This window comes from Anarhichas minor, unplaced genomic scaffold, assembly GCF_050575085.1.
Source record: "Anarhichas minor isolate MPS153535 unplaced genomic scaffold, ASM5057508v1 ptg000054l, whole genome shotgun sequence".
Taxonomy (NCBI): Eukaryota; Metazoa; Chordata; class Actinopteri; order Perciformes; family Anarhichadidae; genus Anarhichas; species Anarhichas minor.
Window position 1 is genome coordinate 4,422,289 of NW_027466500.1, and position 18,556 is coordinate 4,440,844.

General features: G+C 40.6%; 1 protein-coding gene across 1 annotated transcript in view; it reads right to left on the reverse strand.

Moving 5' to 3' along the window:
• Nucleotides 1-405: 405 nt before the first annotated feature.
• The window catches only part of kif20ba (kinesin family member 20Ba), a 38,758-nt gene continuing 20,607 nt past the window's right edge, over nt 406-18,556 (reverse strand). The window contains exons 31-35 of the mRNA XM_076075851.1: nt 9,871-9,912; nt 5,224-5,298; nt 4,832-4,949; nt 2,311-2,456; nt 406-1,538 (exon numbers count right to left, since the gene is read on the reverse strand). Coding sequence (XP_075931966.1) covers nt 1,458-1,538; nt 2,311-2,456; nt 4,832-4,949; nt 5,224-5,298; nt 9,871-9,912 — 462 coding nt within the window. The 3' untranslated portion in view covers nt 406-1,457. The remainder of the gene's footprint in view (nt 1,539-2,310; nt 2,457-4,831; nt 4,950-5,223; nt 5,299-9,870; nt 9,913-18,556) is intronic.

The following is an 18,556-nucleotide window of genomic DNA, read 5'->3' on the forward strand; positions in this document are numbered from 1 at the left end:
GTTGAGCTCCAGCCTGACCTCTCTGGTCAACACTTCTTTCTCTTGGTTTAATGGTTTTCCTTGAACACTTTTCAATACTTCTTTACTGAAATATATTTTCTTTATTTGTGCCCACACACACACACACCGCAGCCACTCCGCAGCAGTTCACCGCCAACACAAGCCGGCCGGGGCTCTCGCTGTCAGCAGCAGCTCTCCTCACGTCTACGCAGCGAGTGTTCTTCACTGCAGTTTCAACACAGAAATGTACGAGACAAAAGATAATGCCCAACTGCTACTACTTGATTTGATTATCAATTATAATAATTAGGGAATAAAATATAATAGTAATACGTTACGACAATCTCAGAACATAAATAAATGAAACTTATCTTGCATTAAAAAAAAAAACATGAAACAAAGAAAAACAGCTTTGTATATTTATTTGGGAAATGACCAATAAGACCTATAGAACAAAGGTATAAAACATTATGGAATGACAGAGAAGTATGTAGTGACAATACAGAAAGGTGCACAGGAGGACTTTAGTGAGAAGAGGTTTCGCAGCTGAACACAAAGTAAACGGCAGAGACATCGAACATCTGAACCATTAAGTTGCTGAGAACAATGTAAAACATTTAGCAGCTTTGTTGATCACTTTCAGAAAATAAAGTTGGTGGTTAAAAAAAACGGAGATTTGAAAAATGACTAACTGTTTTAGCTTACTCGCATCAAATAAACAATTGCACATCATAATAAAAAAAAAAACAGCAGCATATTTTGTCTATGAAGTGTGGAAGATACACATGTAGAGTGCTTACTATCTAACGGAGTATACGTCGTGACTCTGGAGTCATTTGATGGTAAATGTGGACAAAATAGCATCTACCAGACACAAGTTGATTCAATTATTTAGCAGTATGGGGGAAGGAATGGTTCAACATTGTGGGAGAAGATCGATACCACTCATGTTTGTGCATTAAGACTGGAAGCAACGGGCAACGGCTAGCCTGGCTCAGATACTGGATCAACTGTTGCATGAAATAGTTTCAGCCTGTACCTCCCCCTAAAACCACCAACTGCTGTTCCATTTGTGTTTGTGGATAGATTAATTAAGCAAACACAAATACAACATGCTAGTGAGCTCTAGCTAACTGCTTCCAGTCTTTATGCTGAACTCAGCTGAAGGCCTCTTGGATGCAGCTCCGCACTGAGCCCACATATACACAACTGTACTTGTCCAAAATGTTAAACTTTAACTCTAACTTTAATCTTTCCACACAACCAGCTGTATATTAGTGACTTTGCTATATTCTGAAATTATAGTATTTTACTCATAAAATAGATTTTTAGATTAAATAACACAACTAAGTTAAGTTTGGGGATTTTTCAACCACCGTGACACAGAACAAGACTTATAAGCAGCTGAATGCTTCCTTCATTTAGTTAAGAAAGTGTTTACAAAAAAACAAAGATGATTATTTAACCATCCTGGAGCGAAGACGCCTCTTAAGGACCTGATGGTCGCTCTCCTTCTCCTCCGGCTCTCTGCTGATTATCTACAAGAAAAGAACTAATTGTTAAAACATTGTTTTAACAATGCACAAACATTGCACTAGTACATGTAATCATAAACACATTGGTTGTTATTGATATTACGGTGATGACATGAAACAGTAAACCGAGTAAAGAGAAAGGAGCAAAGCGCACACGGCCGGAGTTGTTTGCCGTTAAAGAGTGTAAACATTTTTTCAGCTCGTTATGAAACAGGGGCGGGACTAAATAGGCTTTGGTGGTTGCTACAGTCCGAAAAAAAAAAAAAAAAAAAAAGCTTCAGTGCCGATCTGGAGATCGGCATTAATGTTGTCTAGTCGGCCATCCCTGATATTGCTACACTGTGCACAACAAATGGGCAGGAGGAGAGTAGTAACTTTGGCAGCAGCAGCTATCAGCTGTTATTATAACAGCTGATATTATTCCATTCAGTTACATTACGGTGTATTCAGGCCTCATTCAGTAGAAACAAGTATGGAAGAAAGTGAATTACTGCTATTGTGATGTGTTCAAATGTAATCTTTTAAAATGTAGTTTTGATGAAAAACTTGAATACAGTACATGTTATCACAGCAATATAAAATAGATATTAGAGGTAATTATGACCAGTTTAACTTCCTAACTCTACCTCTAAGCAGCTTAGTGTACATAATTAGAACTGCCAATGCCAAGATCATTTATGAATATATATATATTTACATCCTATAAAAAGAGTTTTGAGTTACCCAGCTGAACTGGGCGTGTTGGCGTAATAAGCTTATGTTTCATGACACTTACTGGGTGTGAGGGCATGTCCATGGGGGAGGAGATTTCAGGCCTGAAGAGTTTCTTTTTGGTCTTCTTTGCTCTCAGACTGAGGGAGGAAGAGGAGGCTGCTGAGTCAGCATCACCTCGACCGCTCACCAGGCTCATCATCTTCTTGGCTGCAGAGACGGAGACGATTAAAGACAAGAGGAACTTGAGCAATATTTCATATTTATTACATAATTTCATGTCGGTTAACCATTTAATGTTATTAAATGGTTAACCATTAAAAGTTATTTTATCCTTCAATATAACGTTCAGGTGGAACAATCCGAGGAGGAGACTGAAGGGTATAGGAAGGAAAGGACAGAGAAAGGGGACAGGGAGGTGGGATAAGATCAGCAGTAACAGGGACGGACAGAGAAAGAACAATGGAGGAAGTGATGGAGGGAAAGGGAAAAGATTGATGTGTTGGTGGAAGTAAATAACGGAGATTAAAGATGAGGGACAGGGGGAAGAAACAGCAAGCAGAGAGAGGGAGTATCAGATGGCGACAGCAACCTTGAGTCGGAACCCCAGGGCAACAATTAATTGACCGAGTGAAACCGTCCCCGAGGGTAGAACTCAAGAGATGACTGGTTGATTCCAGTGTGTTCCCCGTCTTAACTTCCCCCTTTAAGCCATCATTAGTGTCCCAAACTCGGCTGCCCTTGCCCGGTTACTTTTTCAAACCCGTTGTTATCCTTCAATAAATTACTCCGACAAAACTTGTCCTTGTGTGTCCTACGTTGTGTTTCTGTGACATTCTAAAAACCCACCTGGGCCATGAGATTACCTCCTGGACGCCATCAGTAATTGACTGAAGGTGAATGAATAGAATGCATCACAATGCATTAGAGAGGAAGCTCTGGTGTGTGTGTGGGCTCAGTGGTGAGGACATGTAATGTTAAACTACAGTGAGGCTGACGCACAGCCTACACACACTCAGTTCTGAGGATTTCCTATTTCTGTGCAATCAATGCAATTCTTCATGTGCTTTGTCATCAATTATTTAGCTAATAATAATAATCAAACTGAAAGTGACTCCACAGGTGAGCTTGCACACACACATTCACATAGATTATTCAGGGGCATGACTCTCTAGCATCATGCTCGCATTGATCGAAGTAAAAGCTAGTAGTTTAAAAAAATGTGCACTCATAGTCAATCTCAACTTTATAATGAAAACTAGAATAACGGTTATTTATTTAACTCCCTCACCCGTTCAGCCCAGCCCTTCTCCCTCAACATTGATGGCTCCATCGTCACCCCCTCCACCCATGTCCGCAACCTCGGTGTCATCCTCGACCCCACCCTCTCTTTCCTACCCCATGCCAACCACAGCACCAAGACTGCCTTCTTTCACCTCAGGAACATTGCACGCCTCCGACCTTCCCTGTCCTCTGCCACCACCGAAATTCTCATCCATGCCCTCATAACCTCCAGACTCGACTACTGCAACAGCATCCTCTACGGTTCTCCCAACAAAATCCTCAATAAACTCCAATATGTTCAGAACTCTGCCGCTCGACTGCTCACTTCCACCCGCCGCTATGAACACATCACCCCGGTCCTTCGCAACCTCCACTGGCTCCCGGTCAAATACAGAATAGACTTCAAAATACTACTCACCACCTACAAAGCCCTAAACAACCTGGCCAATCCCTACCTTTCAGACCTCCTCCCCCTCCACGCCCCAACCCGTTGCCTCAGGTCCGCCGGTGCAAACACTCTGAAGACCATCAGGACCAAGCGCCGGACCTGGGGTGACAGGGCCTTCTCAGCTGCTGCACCTCCCCTCTGGAACGCCCTCCCCATCCACATCCGTGAGGCTCCCTCCCTATAATCATTCAAACAAGCCCTCAAAACCCACCTCTTCACCTGCTAACCCCTGCACCCTACCCTCCCATTCCGCACAGCTTCTCCAGTTATTCTTCTTTTTTTTTTTTAACCAAAATGTTCTGTTTGTTTTGTTTGTCTTTGCCCTGTAAAGCATCTTTGGGTATTTTGAAAAGCACTAAAGAAAATCGATGTATTATTATTATTAGAATAAAAAAATAAAGTAGCCAGCTAGACATATGAGTAATCGGCGCTTATGGAAAGCTCTGCACATAGTGAATCTGTTGGGGACTACTTTCAGTGGCAGATTAATGCACATGTGCTCCTCTATTGAGTATTTGTGGCAGCATCACAATGTGTGCAATGTGTAAGCAACATGTTACCCAGTGCAATGGACCTGAAGAAGCAAGTAATCAACACTATTTTTAAATGTAAAAAGTACTGTTGATGTAACTTTTTAATATCATGACGACACTTGTATTGGAGAGCCTTTTCTGATTTTACTTAAATGGTGTCTTCAATTTGATTTAAATGTATTTTGGTTTGAAATATGAATATGTATGTTGCTTTATCATATTTAAACTCCTCTTTATGCCTGAAATATATGTATCTGCTACTGCTACCCTTTACTCTCACAGCCAGATAAAAGTTAGATACCTCACGCCGACACACTGACCTTTAGTGCCGAGCAGCGTGGGGGAGCTCTGCAGGAAGTCTCCGATCTTCTGCAGCGCTCCTTCCTTTCTGCTGCGGAGGTTGCTCTGGGAGTCATGGTGAGCCGCTGGAGAGGACATCTGATCACAGACGACAGTAAACTGTGGTTAGTCCCTCCCGCATGTGGCCTCCAGTACAACCATACTGAAAACATGACTGGTGGCGAGGTCGAGTTTAACTAAACCACAGATCATGAAAAGAAAACATTAAAGAAAAACTGTCCCTTGTAAAAAGTAGGTTTAGCTACATCGAGGCTTTAACCCCGAGTTAGTTGTCTTAGTACGTGTATAGGATGCATCACAGGACGGTTTGCATGGTTTTGCACGTGTCTGTGTGTTACTGTCTGGTTATCACCTCCTCTTGGTGTGGGGTTAGCTTTGGCGTCATTTTGGTCCGTGTGTTCCTTCTGTTCTCTGCCTCCATCTCTTCCTATCCACACACACACACACACACACACACACACACACACACACACACACACACACACACACACACACACACACACACACACACACACACACACACACACACACACACACACACACACACACACACACACACACACACACACACACACACACACACACACACACACACACACACACACACACACACACACGAGGGAAATTCACAAGGACACACAAAATGAAGAGACACAAACAAACTGCTCGTCAGCCTCTTACTAAATATTCTGGTACCGATGACTCAGAGAGGTTAGAATGAGGCAAAGAGCTAAAAAACAACAAGCATAAAATGTTTCACAATGACAGAACTGTTTGAACGAGATGGTCATCAATACAAGGTAGACATCAGAAGAAAAGCGCTCAGACACTTTGTGCGCCGGCGTCGCTCAATTCCACTTTTACCATTTTGTGAGCTGGAATAATTGGAAAACAAGCCCCAATTTACCTGCCACAAGCTCAACCGCTACGATTCCAGATACATCATGTGGATGTCACAGAGAATTAATCAGTTTTCACTTTGGAACAACATTCTGACGGCAGTGACGCGCACTACTGTCAACCATGTGTAGAAAACCTTTTATTAACAGTGTGATGCTTTCTGTTGTTCCCAGTAAACACAATGTTGTAAGGAAGTCTTTCACTATCAGGGAAAGTCAATTCACTTTCTTTTTTTAGTTGAGACATACCGAGGATAACCACCTCGCCATCAGATCTTTGATATCAGGTGAAATATCTGACTTGATCTGAGTTGAATGACATCATGGCATATGAGTTAATGGAGAATGATTCTAAAATCCTAAATTTGGACCCTTTTCGCTTTGAAACCTTTATTTATTTTTTTACAAGAAACCTTCACTTCACATGTTTTCACACCCAGGGGTGCACAGCCTCCCAACAGAGGGACCTCTCACACACACACACTGCAGCTCCATTATGTACTTTCTCCACATTTAAAAAAAAAAAAAAAAAAAATCTCTACTTTTGTTACAAGGTTTGGAATGGGACCTCCTCTCTACATCTTACGCAGAGTCAGCAGTGGCCCATGACCACAGGGGAACTATGAGGGAAATAAGTGTTCAAAAACCATATCCAATAATAATAAAACATTCACTTAATAATAAAAAACCAACAGTGATTTCTTGGTATTTTCCTCAGCAGTCAGTTCAATACATCCCTGGACAGACTGCTGACTCACACCTAGCCGCTGGGGACGAGGCCGACCTGAGAGGGTGGCTAACTGGCCGGGCGGTGGAGTGGGCGCGGTGAACGGCGTAAACATGCTCCACTTTGAGGAGCAGAAACGGGGTCAAAACATGTGAAGTCATCAGTGATTCAGTGGACGGTTTTATAAATAATCCGAGGGAAGGAAGACCGGAACAGAGCGAGAGCGAGGTACGGAAGTAGAGATCGGTAGAGATAAAAAATAAAAATAATCTGAAGAAAGTACTTAATGGAGCTGGAGTGTGTGTATGTGTGTGTGTGAAGAAAGAAGTGGAAAGATAAAGATGAGTAGTGGAGTGATAAGTGATAGCGATAAACCGTAATTGGAGTGTGGAGAAAGTAAACAAGATGAAATGTGTGTCTGCGTGCGTGAGAGAGAGAGAGAGAGATGATAGAGGGAGCGTGTGGAGAAAGTAAATGAGACGTGAGATAATATGAATCAAGACTCCGGACACAGTAAGATGCAGACAAGACAGTGAGAGGCCGAGCTGTGCTGCAAGTATATGGTTTCTTGATAGATTTTGACTCCAATTATGTAGTGTTGAACAAATATAATAGTTTGTTAAAATATATATATATATACACACACACACACACACATATATATATACACTTTGTATAGTCATAGAAATAACATTTTAGTCTCACTGGTATTAATCTTTCTAGCCAGAGTCACTAGTTTTAAAAATGATCCAGCCACTAAAGCATCACGATATCCATTACATCATTGAGATGTCTGCACTGCAATTTGTTGTTACTTGTTGGCAGACACATACACAATGCATATGTATTTGCAATAAGCTTAATATGTGCCAATATATTAGGTTAAAAGGAGTTGCAAAGATGTCAAATAACACCCAGCCAAATACACTTGTTGCCCAACGTGCTGACAAGGCAAAAGTTAGTCCTCTATATATAGATGGAATTCTTTACGAAGAAATTGAAATGACTAAGAGCAGAAGACAGTCACAATCATCATAATGGAATAACTGATGGCTGAGTCATCTAAATACACTGGGATTTTGGAGGACTAGACTACAGGCGGTGAGAATAAATAAAGGTAAAAAAGACTGTAGGAAGAGAACAGATATAGAGTTATATAGCAAGAGTATATCAGTGTGTCTGGTAGGTCGACTCCACGGACAAAAATTCAGATAAAGATTTTCTGAGACGGCAGCGATGTCTCCTCTAAAGAAGAGACGCAACATCGTCAATAAATCATTACGAAATGATCTGCTGAACAGACTGACATGGCCGGCTGGGAGAGATGGAGGCTGGAGGGATGACTGACAGAGGTTAAAGGACAGAGAGAGAGAAAAGAGAGGGGGAGAGAAAAGGATTGTGTGCAAAGAGTAAAAGCCGCTTGTGTGTCTTCACATTGTGCCAGTTTACATGTTCCAGCCTGCCAACAGTCCATTATCTCAGAGAGAGATTGAATGGTGCAGGAGTCTAAATGGCTGCTGGGTCGCTGTCTACAGATGTCAAACCCATCAGATGGGAACCTACTTTACCATGAAACTCGACAGCCGGCTGTTGCACGGATGAAATCAGAGCACTCCATTTAAGAGGGACCAATTCATTAAATCAACATTGTTCCATTGATTTTGACAGTGTAATTACTTCAGGAAAAAAAGACAAGATTGGAAGCATGTACTTTGCATTTAAAAAAAAATGTATAAAAGCAGAAAGAGGAACACTGCTCATGTGACATGCATTTAAAAAGTAATCCTAATTATGAAATTATAATTAATATTGAATAGAAGAAAGATTACATGAATCTTGATTTAAGAAAAAACATGACAGGTATACAGGGTCTTAACTTTGGAAAACGTACGCACTAAACACTCACCAAAGAATATAGATGAAAATTAACCTGCATGGCTAAATCTGGCACATTCACATGGCTCCCCCGGGGAAACGCACTCGTACCATGACCTGTGGTCATACAAGCCACCCTGTAATAATAATTGTATGATTTGACCCCGAGTTATCTGCTCAAGGGTCCTTGAACAAGGAACTGAATCCCAAAGATTTCCAGGAGCGCTGCCCTGTGGCTCAACCTCAACTCTGACCTCCCAGTAGGAGGGACGAACAACAGGCTACAGCTAGATTTGCACTCCGCCCAAAACACCAAGAGTCAGCAGCTACAACGGTACAAAGCAGACCCGAGTTCTGCTCATTTTCCCCACAGAGTGCTGCTCTTTGTGGCTACATTATCATGCAGACCAACAATGAAATGACCATGTGATCAAGGCAGAAATACAAGCACGGTGCAGCACATGTAAACCCTATAATATGATTAAAAGTTAATGTGATTAACTTCATAGCTACAATGAGCATGATCAGAGTAAGATGTGTAGAATACTTCTAACAGAGTTGCATGAATGGAATTTGAACCTGTAAACAACTATGAACTATCAGTTTTTAACACATTTTTCAACACACAGCAATTTAGCTGCTGAACAAATGCTGAGAAAGTTCTGCCACCTTCTACCGAAAATGACCCCCCGCCCCCCCCCCATATCTTATAGGAGAAAAATAAGATTGGACAGCGGGCCTATAGTGCAGCACAAGGTTACAGCACATTAGCATCATGGGAGAAATGTGTTTTTGAAGGAGAATACCGGAGGGCATCTGTGACATTGCAGAATAATTTTGGCAGCGTCTTGAGGCATTAGTCACTTTGCTCGGTAGCATGGAAACGGGTAAATTAACAGAACACTCCGACAAGCCAGCCATGTAAACATCCTCATTGGTGCGATGCCTTACTCTGGATATTGACTGTAATAAGATTATGTACAAGTAAATGTAGCCTCTCTCTCTCTCTCTCGCACTACTTTAAAACTCAGGAGAGACAGTCAGTTATGACATCCGTTTTCAAATCATTTCAGATGCAGGGGATATTGGATGAACACATGCCGTTTTCTGAATCATATCCTCACTGTTATTCACGCCTGCATCTACTGTCGGCAAGAATCCAACGCACAAGGATGGAGGTGAAAAACAGTGTTAAAGGACAGCTACTCTGTGTCTCTGGAGCAAAGGTTCCCTCAGTACTCGGTTGGATGGAGATCAGGCCAGCAGCCTTCTGGTCAGAAGCACTCTTTGCTGCCGCTATAAAGGAAGTTGCTATATACATTTATTTACCAAATGATGCAAGATATCCATGACGAGTTTGCAATTAGGCAGCAAATTTTCTGACCCGGAAGTGAAAATTAACATAAAAAAGATGATGAAGAATGTGATGACTGATGAGGAATGATTGACTGATTATGAGTACGGAGGAATGAGAACATGATGCTGTTTTGTAAAGTACCTCAGTTTTCGTTCGTCGTTTACTCCTCCTGAAAATGTGAAGCTTCAGAAAGGAAAACGTGGTTAAAATCTAGCAGTGCATTAAAATACTAATTTGCAAAACCATTTACTGAAAACAGAACAAGAAAACAAACAAAGAATTTTTGAAACATGTTTTGGCTATCAAGGTGAGTATCTGGTTAAACTGTGCTCACATAGTGAAAAGCGTTAATGTTGTTGCTATTTGTACTGCTAACCAGCAGTCGAACACAAACCCAGTATGTATGCCCCTATGCCCATGTATTGCTTAGGTTATAATGATGACAGTCGAACTATAACAGTCACACATGCAGACTCTAGGCTGGCAGCGCCACCCACTAAGACTTATTGATTCTAAAAAACTAGAATAACTTAAAACAACAGACTACATGAATCTTAGGGCGCAACAAATGCAGCATGTTAATTGCCCAAAAGCGTTCTTCAGATAAGAGCTATTGCAGATAATCCTGTGATAGACAGGAAGGAGCATAATAGTAGTTTTTTTGTTCACTCTTTGCAAAGCACTAAACTTGTTAAGAGAAGTGGTACACAAACATATGTACACAAGTAACAACTCGTGTATCTTTCCAGTTCGATTTCCATCATGCCCTATTCCGACACTAACGAGATGGAAGCACCGACATGGTTTAATGTTTCATGTCATTTTGGAGGGAATCATTAAATTATAGAGCAGTGTATATAGTCCAGGTCCTGATGGGATCGGATATAAAGTGCCACTGATGCCACCGTGGGATGCGGAGTCTCTTTATCAAGCTCTGTTGGACCGTAAAGTGTCCCACTACTTCCTGCTGCATGCATGTTTAATGTTCAAAACCAATAGGCTCTGTGTGTTTGAAGATGCAGATCACTCGTATATACTGTGTGTTGTTCACAGAAGGTACATTCAGCGGCCACAAGCTTGCCTTCTGTGACAGAGCCACTAAATACAGCTATTTAAGAGTCACGAGGAACCAAAACTGGACGTCTGGGAAGCGTTGTTTTAGATTTCAGTGCTGGTGTGGTTTCTAGGACCATTAAGGTTTGTATCGTTTGAGGCCGCAAGATGTTTTCAGTTGTGCTCCATTCATGTTGAAAAGAGTATTCTGTACTGAAAAGGATTATTAGGTCATATTCTGCTTCGTAGAGTTAAGGTCATTATAATATTCTTGTCCCCCTTTAGTGTGGACACAATGAAAACTATCGAGAGGTAAAGGGTGAGCCTAAAAACAAAACTGAATGTCTTAAGCATCGTCTGTGTGGCCGGTACTTGTTTCCATTTCTGCCTCACACATGTCAATTCTAATGCAAGCAGTCACCTAACTGTTCACAGCAGAAACAAAGTTCTCCGCACCGTTAAAATAATGCTTCACAAATGACAAATATGTGGAATAACTATCGCAAACAGCAGTGATACTAGCTTATTTTCAAACGCTAGTGAATGGGCACATGCTTTGCTGGAGATTGCGAGGCAGTTCCTTTGTATTCCCAACTTTACTGAGAACATACTTAACCGTGACCCTTAAACCTCCTCTACTGATTAAGTGGACGGAGTGAAGGGACATGGTGGAATCCAGGTACTTCAGTTGTACAATGTTTCCCCAATTTATCTTCACAGTAACCTGCTTAAGGTTAAAGAGAGCTCTCCGACAAATTCCCTGTATTACTGTAGAAGCACAGTCGTCATCAGTAGGATCTCAGATGAGAAGACGTCCCTGAAAGATTGTGTTCTAGATTGATGTCTGATGTCCAGCTGCCCAGCCCATACGGTCTCATATTCAAAGAATGATCTATTATGAACGACTTACGCAATAGCAAACAAAACCAAAAAGCTTCGTCAAAAGGTACCGAACAAAAACTATTTAAGCTCCAGAGCAACAAAAAGTTTATTTAATGGGACATTCTATTTAAAAAGAAAACAAATGATTCAAAGCAGTACATTCTCATGACTTTCCCCTACATTTGCGTTGATGCATCCACAACTACAGCCAATCAGAAACTCCCGCAGCACAAACTCACCCACTCCATCCAATTAATGAAGAGCCAAACTGAACGAGATGGATGGCTTGTTGTTGACAGTTGACTGACAGGAGAAATTGCAGATCTGCAATGCCTGCGAGGACTTCACTGTTTGTCTGCGTTCTCCGACTCCCACTCTCTCCCTGACCTGTGCGAGGCTCTATTAAGTGTCCCATTAATCAACGGGGAACCTGCTCTGTGCCCGTGTTCCTGCTGACTCTCGGCTGGATCAAGGATAGGCCAAGATCCTGCTGGCTGATAAGCCCACAGAGAGGGAGAGATAGACTGGAATATGTTTTTCAGATCTAAAATGTCTTCTGGCCCACATACTGCACGTCTTACCTTGGAATAACATGAGCTTTGAGTAGCTTAATATAATAAACATATGATACCCGCTGTACAAATTCTCAGTATCCAAAGAAGCCAATGAAAATATGTAGTTATTGTAGTTTCAGTCCATATCCTTTTGGTACTTTTTACATTCAGTAACCTGCTAACAATTGACTATTTCCACATTCAGCAGTCAGAAAGTCACATTATCATTCTTTTAGTTTAGAGTCATGTCTGTGTAAAATATGAACAACCTAAAGCCAACATTCACTTCCCTTTTAGCTCTGGTTTGGTCTCCTCCAACTCCAGAGAAACAATGTCTGACTATTTACTGTAGCTGCTAGATGTTCCTCGAGCTTTACCAGCGAATCAAACATGTTCGTCTACCTGCTCTTTGGTGCTAGGTGACTAGCATACACCTCTTGTTTTTACACACCTTATTCATCTAGGTTTCTGCAGCATGAATGACCCTTTCACGTTACACTAAGGCCCTTGATTTGATCCTATTATCAAAAATATCACTTAACGGGGCTTTAATATATCCTCATGCTACATGCAAATGTTGTGAATGTTCTTTTCCAATACAAGATACAGCTAAATGTCATTTAGTAACATAAAAAACCTGAAGTCATGCTCTTATTTAAAGATAAAAACAAAACTATTTCATTCATAGATCCGTTATCTTCCGGCTTTTATCTTACCTGGCTGTTGCAATTCTTTCTCCTAGACTGTGTGACTTTATACTGTGTGGCTTTGAGCATACACATGTAATAACAAGCATACGACATATCTGCAGACGTCTAGTGTTCTAAGGTTTTCCATATTGCAATAACTATAGGCAAAGTCTTTAAAGAGTGAACACATATATACACATCATTTCACAATGTGACTGTGTGATAAAGCGAGAACATGAAGGAGATGTTTGTGCTCAGGGATGTGTACATATAGGCTGTGCAGTTACACTCGGCTCAGATCTAAACTCTCAGCAGCTACCGTCCCCGCTGTGTCAGCTTCTTCTGCTCCCATTTTTCTCTCCCACATTGCTTTTTATTGTTTCATCTACCCCCCCCCCCCCCCCAAAAAAACCCCACCACCACCATCTCTGCTTGCCTGCCACTTTCATCTCCAGCCTCTCCTCTCTCCACCCTGTTTTCTTCTCTTTTCCTCCTACCCTCTTCTTCACTCTTGTACTCCCTCAGGTGTCTTTGTCCATCTGTCCTCGTCTTCCCAGTCTCATTTCATTTCACTTCACCTCCCTTGCTGGCATTTCCTCCCTCTAACCCTTAACTAATCTCTCCAAATGTATTCTTTCTGTGCTGCCTCCACCTCCGTCTGCACCTCAATGCATTTTGGGCCATTTCTCCCTTGGTCTAAGGCTCACTTTCTCTACACCGTATCGTCTCCATTTTTCTGTTGCTGGAAATACATGTTTCTTCCGCCTCCGTTATTGGCCTGCTATTGTATGAAGGCTGACAGGGTCATCGATGTGTTGACACCCCTATGACCCTTGGGCTCTTGACACTTCAAACCCCCCCATGTCGTTTTTTCTTATGTGTTCAGAGGAGGAAGTTGCTTTCCAATTGGAAACTGGGTCATTGCAGCAGCATGAGTAGAGGTATAGGTTAGAGTACAAAGTGTACAAAAAGAAAAAGAATGACATTTCTAGGCAGCTCAAATTATTTTGGCAGTCCTCACTTTAAGTCTAAGGATTTCTATGTCATTGTCTTGCAGTTATGGACAACCAAAATATCTTTATACCCACAGGGCATTTGTCCGAGTCTCCCATCTTCTCATCTCAGTCCCTACTGCCCTTTTAAAAAGAGATGTGTTCATGTTCATTAATGGTGACTGAAGTGCCCCAGATCCCCAGAGTAAGATCTGACTTCACATCCCTTTGGCTGTGCTGTAGAACCCCTCCCCAACAAGAACATCGACATCTTTTTGTGGGCTTCTCATTTCACATCCCTCCCCTCTGTTTCTGTTCCAGTTCTCCCTCTTGAACCCAGGTCAGTCAAGAGAACCTCAGTCATTAGTGCAATTACTTTCACTCCCACTGCTGGTATCAAAAGACAAGATGTCATCATACCAGCAAAGTACAGGGAGCCTGAGTCAAAGAGCCTTCTTACAGGGATACTAATACTAATAAGTTTCAGCTAATGAGCTTTAGCCGGTCTCTTTGCTCAAAATTCTGGAATACAATAAAAGCATGTACAGGTTTGGCACTGCCGCGGTTAAACGCTGCCATCCTCGCTAGTCAGCAGCAGAAATAGTCGGATATTACCTCTCTGCTTAAAACAACTATTTATGCAAATTCCTCACCAAAACTACATTTTTATAACACCACATCATGATAACGCTATAATTTACCTTTGTTTGCTGAATAAAGCATGAACGCACCTTAATGTAACTAAAGATAACCTACGTATGTTATAACATGGTTACTAGCTTTCCTCCTGCCGATTTAAACACGCATTCGTTATTCTCAATCGGAGAATTGTTCTAATCACACACCAAAATGTTTCAGTAGCCCCCAATTTTCCAAAATGGTCAGGGCATTGAATGTCTAGTCATGTCATTTATTTATTCTTTAATCAGATATTCACTGGGATAAATCACCGGTGTGCTGAGTTTACACTATTTTAGTTAGACAACCATCTTGATGAGCTGCTTGTGTTTAGTCAATATTTAAGGTTAAAAAAAGTTGTACAAAACATGTTGATATTCCTTAAAGTTAGGTGTCAAATAAAAGTAATGAAACTGGTATCGTCTCGGTTCTAGTATTGCACAATTTCAAATGGTACCCTTCCGAAGCAAAATGAAAACTTCTATTTTTTACCCGAACCGTTCAAACTGTTGATGAAAAACACTTAAGTGAGCAACATGGTTTAGCTTGCTGCATCACACAGTTGACTCAGCTTCTAAATAGCTTTCCTCTTGCTGCCGTCTCAAAATGATTTTCATCTTTTATTCAGCAAGGTTCACTTTCCACGACTGCAAATTCAAGATGCATCTGGGAAAACGGATTCTCGAGAAGATTTACATAACGTCAGTAATTAATATGTTGGTTCCTTTCAGCATCATATGCCGACTGCTGCAGTCAAAATAACCAGCGTTCACGAATCAGTTTAATGTGCACATTAAACTGTTACCCTTTAAGTGCTGAAGCCATCAGGTTTTACAAACCGCTCTACAGAATGTCCTTTACATTCATAAGTAGATGTTAAATGGACTCCGCTGTGTCAGTTCAATTGTTTTTAACATGGCAGCCTACATGTCTTCTGATTGAACAGCATTCATAGCCTTACCCTGGGTGACAAAGTGTTATTCATTAAAGTGTGTTGTTGTCACTGAAGGTGTGAACATTGCTGTGAAGATACTGCCAACAACACTGTGAGCAACGGTGTTAAACGCACATGAATGGGACGGCAACACAACCACGACCCTCTTAAACGTGGGGTTTGATATTTTCATGCAACAAGTTTAAAACTTGTGTTCATGATACATATTGTATAATGCTTGTATACTCGGGATATTGATTCATCACCAGGGGATTATATGCTCTCAGTCAATAAGATATCAAACAACTATCAACTCAGGATTCAAAAAGAGGGATCAAACTGCTGGAAATGAAATATGAAAAAGAAAAGTTTTCCACTGTAAAACAAATAATTAAATAACTACTTTTCTTTGTTGGACTTCAACTGCAGCTTGCTCAAAATCATAAATTTGACCGAAAATATATGAAAGGATAACAGCAAAAACTATTAACATATGAACTGGCTGGAAGTCAGTAAACAACTATTCATCCCTGACAAAAATGATCATCATCGTATATTTAGTTGGCTCATACAAGGAAGCAATAGCTACTGAGAGAAAATATCCTTAAGATGCTGTATAACAGAAGTTTGCATGTAAACGTTTACATATGAACTGAATATGGCCTGAAGATTGCAACATTTATCGAGCGATCACTTAAACGCTGCTACTCTCAGCAAAGATCAGTCTCCTTTATTTGTCCTTTTAATATTATCATTTCATCATGCTGGTTTGCCATGCATGAAATTGGCTTGATGACTTGTATTGCAGTTTTTATCAAATTAACGTTGTCAGTAGTAAACTTACAACACTGAGCCAGTATGAATAATCAACATGAGGCATTTTCAAGCTTAAGAACAATCAGCACGTCTCAAGCACAACGCCACTTTGGATTATGTGGAAATAAGGCAGATTTAGTGTTTACGAGATGAGCAACAAGCAGCCAACACTGACCTTACAATAATAATGGTATCTAATATTACAGGCTCTTACTATGTGGTTGTATATGAAATATTGAGTGCAGTACAATATCGGCTATCTAGAGGACAAAGTTAAAGAGGCAGCAGGAAAACATCGACTGGTTTATAGAACTGATCTGCCTTTTGCTCAGAGATGGCTTGTTTTTCATATTTGGAAATTGAACTTTCTAAATAAATCTAATTAACAAAAAGACACGATGAGTAGAAATTATAGTTAAAAATTTGCCTTTGCAAAATCTTGTACTTTACGTCTGTATTTTTCCGAATGCAGACATGTAGGTGTTCAAGATGCTGGCCAAAGAGAGAAAAAGTAAAATAGTGAGTGATTTGTGAAACAGGAGTTGTAAAAGCTGCAACCAGCATTAACCTTTGCAGTGACAGAGGAACAGTGATGCGACAGGTGTACTGTACCCAACTGTGTTTTTCTCCTACTGGGATGCTTGTTTAATGTCCTGTAGGGGGAGTGGGTGTAAGTGTGTGTATGCTTGTGCTATCTCTAAAGTGTTTCTCCTGGTTATTGGGATTTATGATTTTCCCCTCATGGTACATGCATGGGAGTGTTTTAACTAACTACACTGTATGCTTTATATCTTGTGGTGCAATGTTAGCACTAAAATATTTTTCTTCCCCAGGTTTGAACAACAATATTCTTTCAAAACTAAAGACGCATGCATATGAAGCAAAAATATGGCCTTGAGTCATATAAACATATTTTCTTATTTAGACGCTTGAGAACTTTAATTTTACAATGAAATTGGTTTTCTTTCCACACTTATTGAGGCTGGCAGATACTATAAATGTATTATCACTCAGTGTTAATTTCTCATGAAATAATTCAACAAAACTAGAACTATATTACCATCTGAAAATATTCTGTTGTACAAATATTCACAAATTGAATAGCTGCTCAATCTGTCTTTAATTATTTTCTCTACTAACTTATAATTATACTGTATATGCATTTACAAGTTGTGTGGTGGACATTAAAGTTCTGAAAAATGTATCATGAAAATGACACGCAATGGTTTCCTTTATATTTGAAAAAAAATGGACCTTATTTATATTAATATGTAGTGTCTTGTATATGTAAATACATCATGTGTCACATGCCTTTGGAGGCCAAATACGACAAAGCCTACCTCCCTTGCATTAGTAGGAACAAACACAAGTGCAGATACTCCGCCGCATTAAATCAAATTGTAGTGAGGCGGTGCCCTGAAAACTACCGTTACCCTGTTTCACATTTCTACAGTCTGCTCCTGTCCACAGAAGCACTTTGCTCTGGTCTGGGATCAGTTTAATACAATGTGTGACTTACAATTGGTCTTACAGAACATCCATAGTATCGACCAGTTCACAGGATGTTACTGCATTTCCAAATGGCACAGGTGGGACTGGCTTGTTGATCTTGCACTAGTCACACATTGCCTACCAGTATACAAACTGCATTGGTTGAGTGTTGAATGATCAACGTCCACATTAAGACGATATGTATACTATAGATATTCTTTCGCCAGATTCAAAACAAAGACTTTGCAAAACAAAGACTTCGCACACAATGACAACGCCATTATATACTTTAATATTTAATTTGTGTATGTTTTGATGGGAAACATTTTGAGTTTGCCATGTCCTGGTGTAACAGCAACAACACCCATTACAACGGCTGTTGCATTCTCAAAAGTAACTGTTGAGACAATCCTGCACTGCCGGTGCTGGATTGATAGTAGCAGAGGGAAAGGTTTCACAGGGACATTTTCTCCACAGAATGTGTGAAAAATGAACTACCATCTCCGAAAATAACTGAAAAAGCCCATCTCTGAGTCTCATGTTGCGCAGTTGTTTTCTAGTTATCTAGGGAGGATGTATTTTTAGGAAACCTAGAGGGTAACATTGTGTTCAAATGCAGGATCTTACAGTAGGATGATTTCACGTGCACCATCTTTTGTAGTTGGACACAGAGAGTGGGAAATGTATCCACGAAGGGCAAAAGACATGAGAATGTTCAATCGATTTGAAATTGCTAAT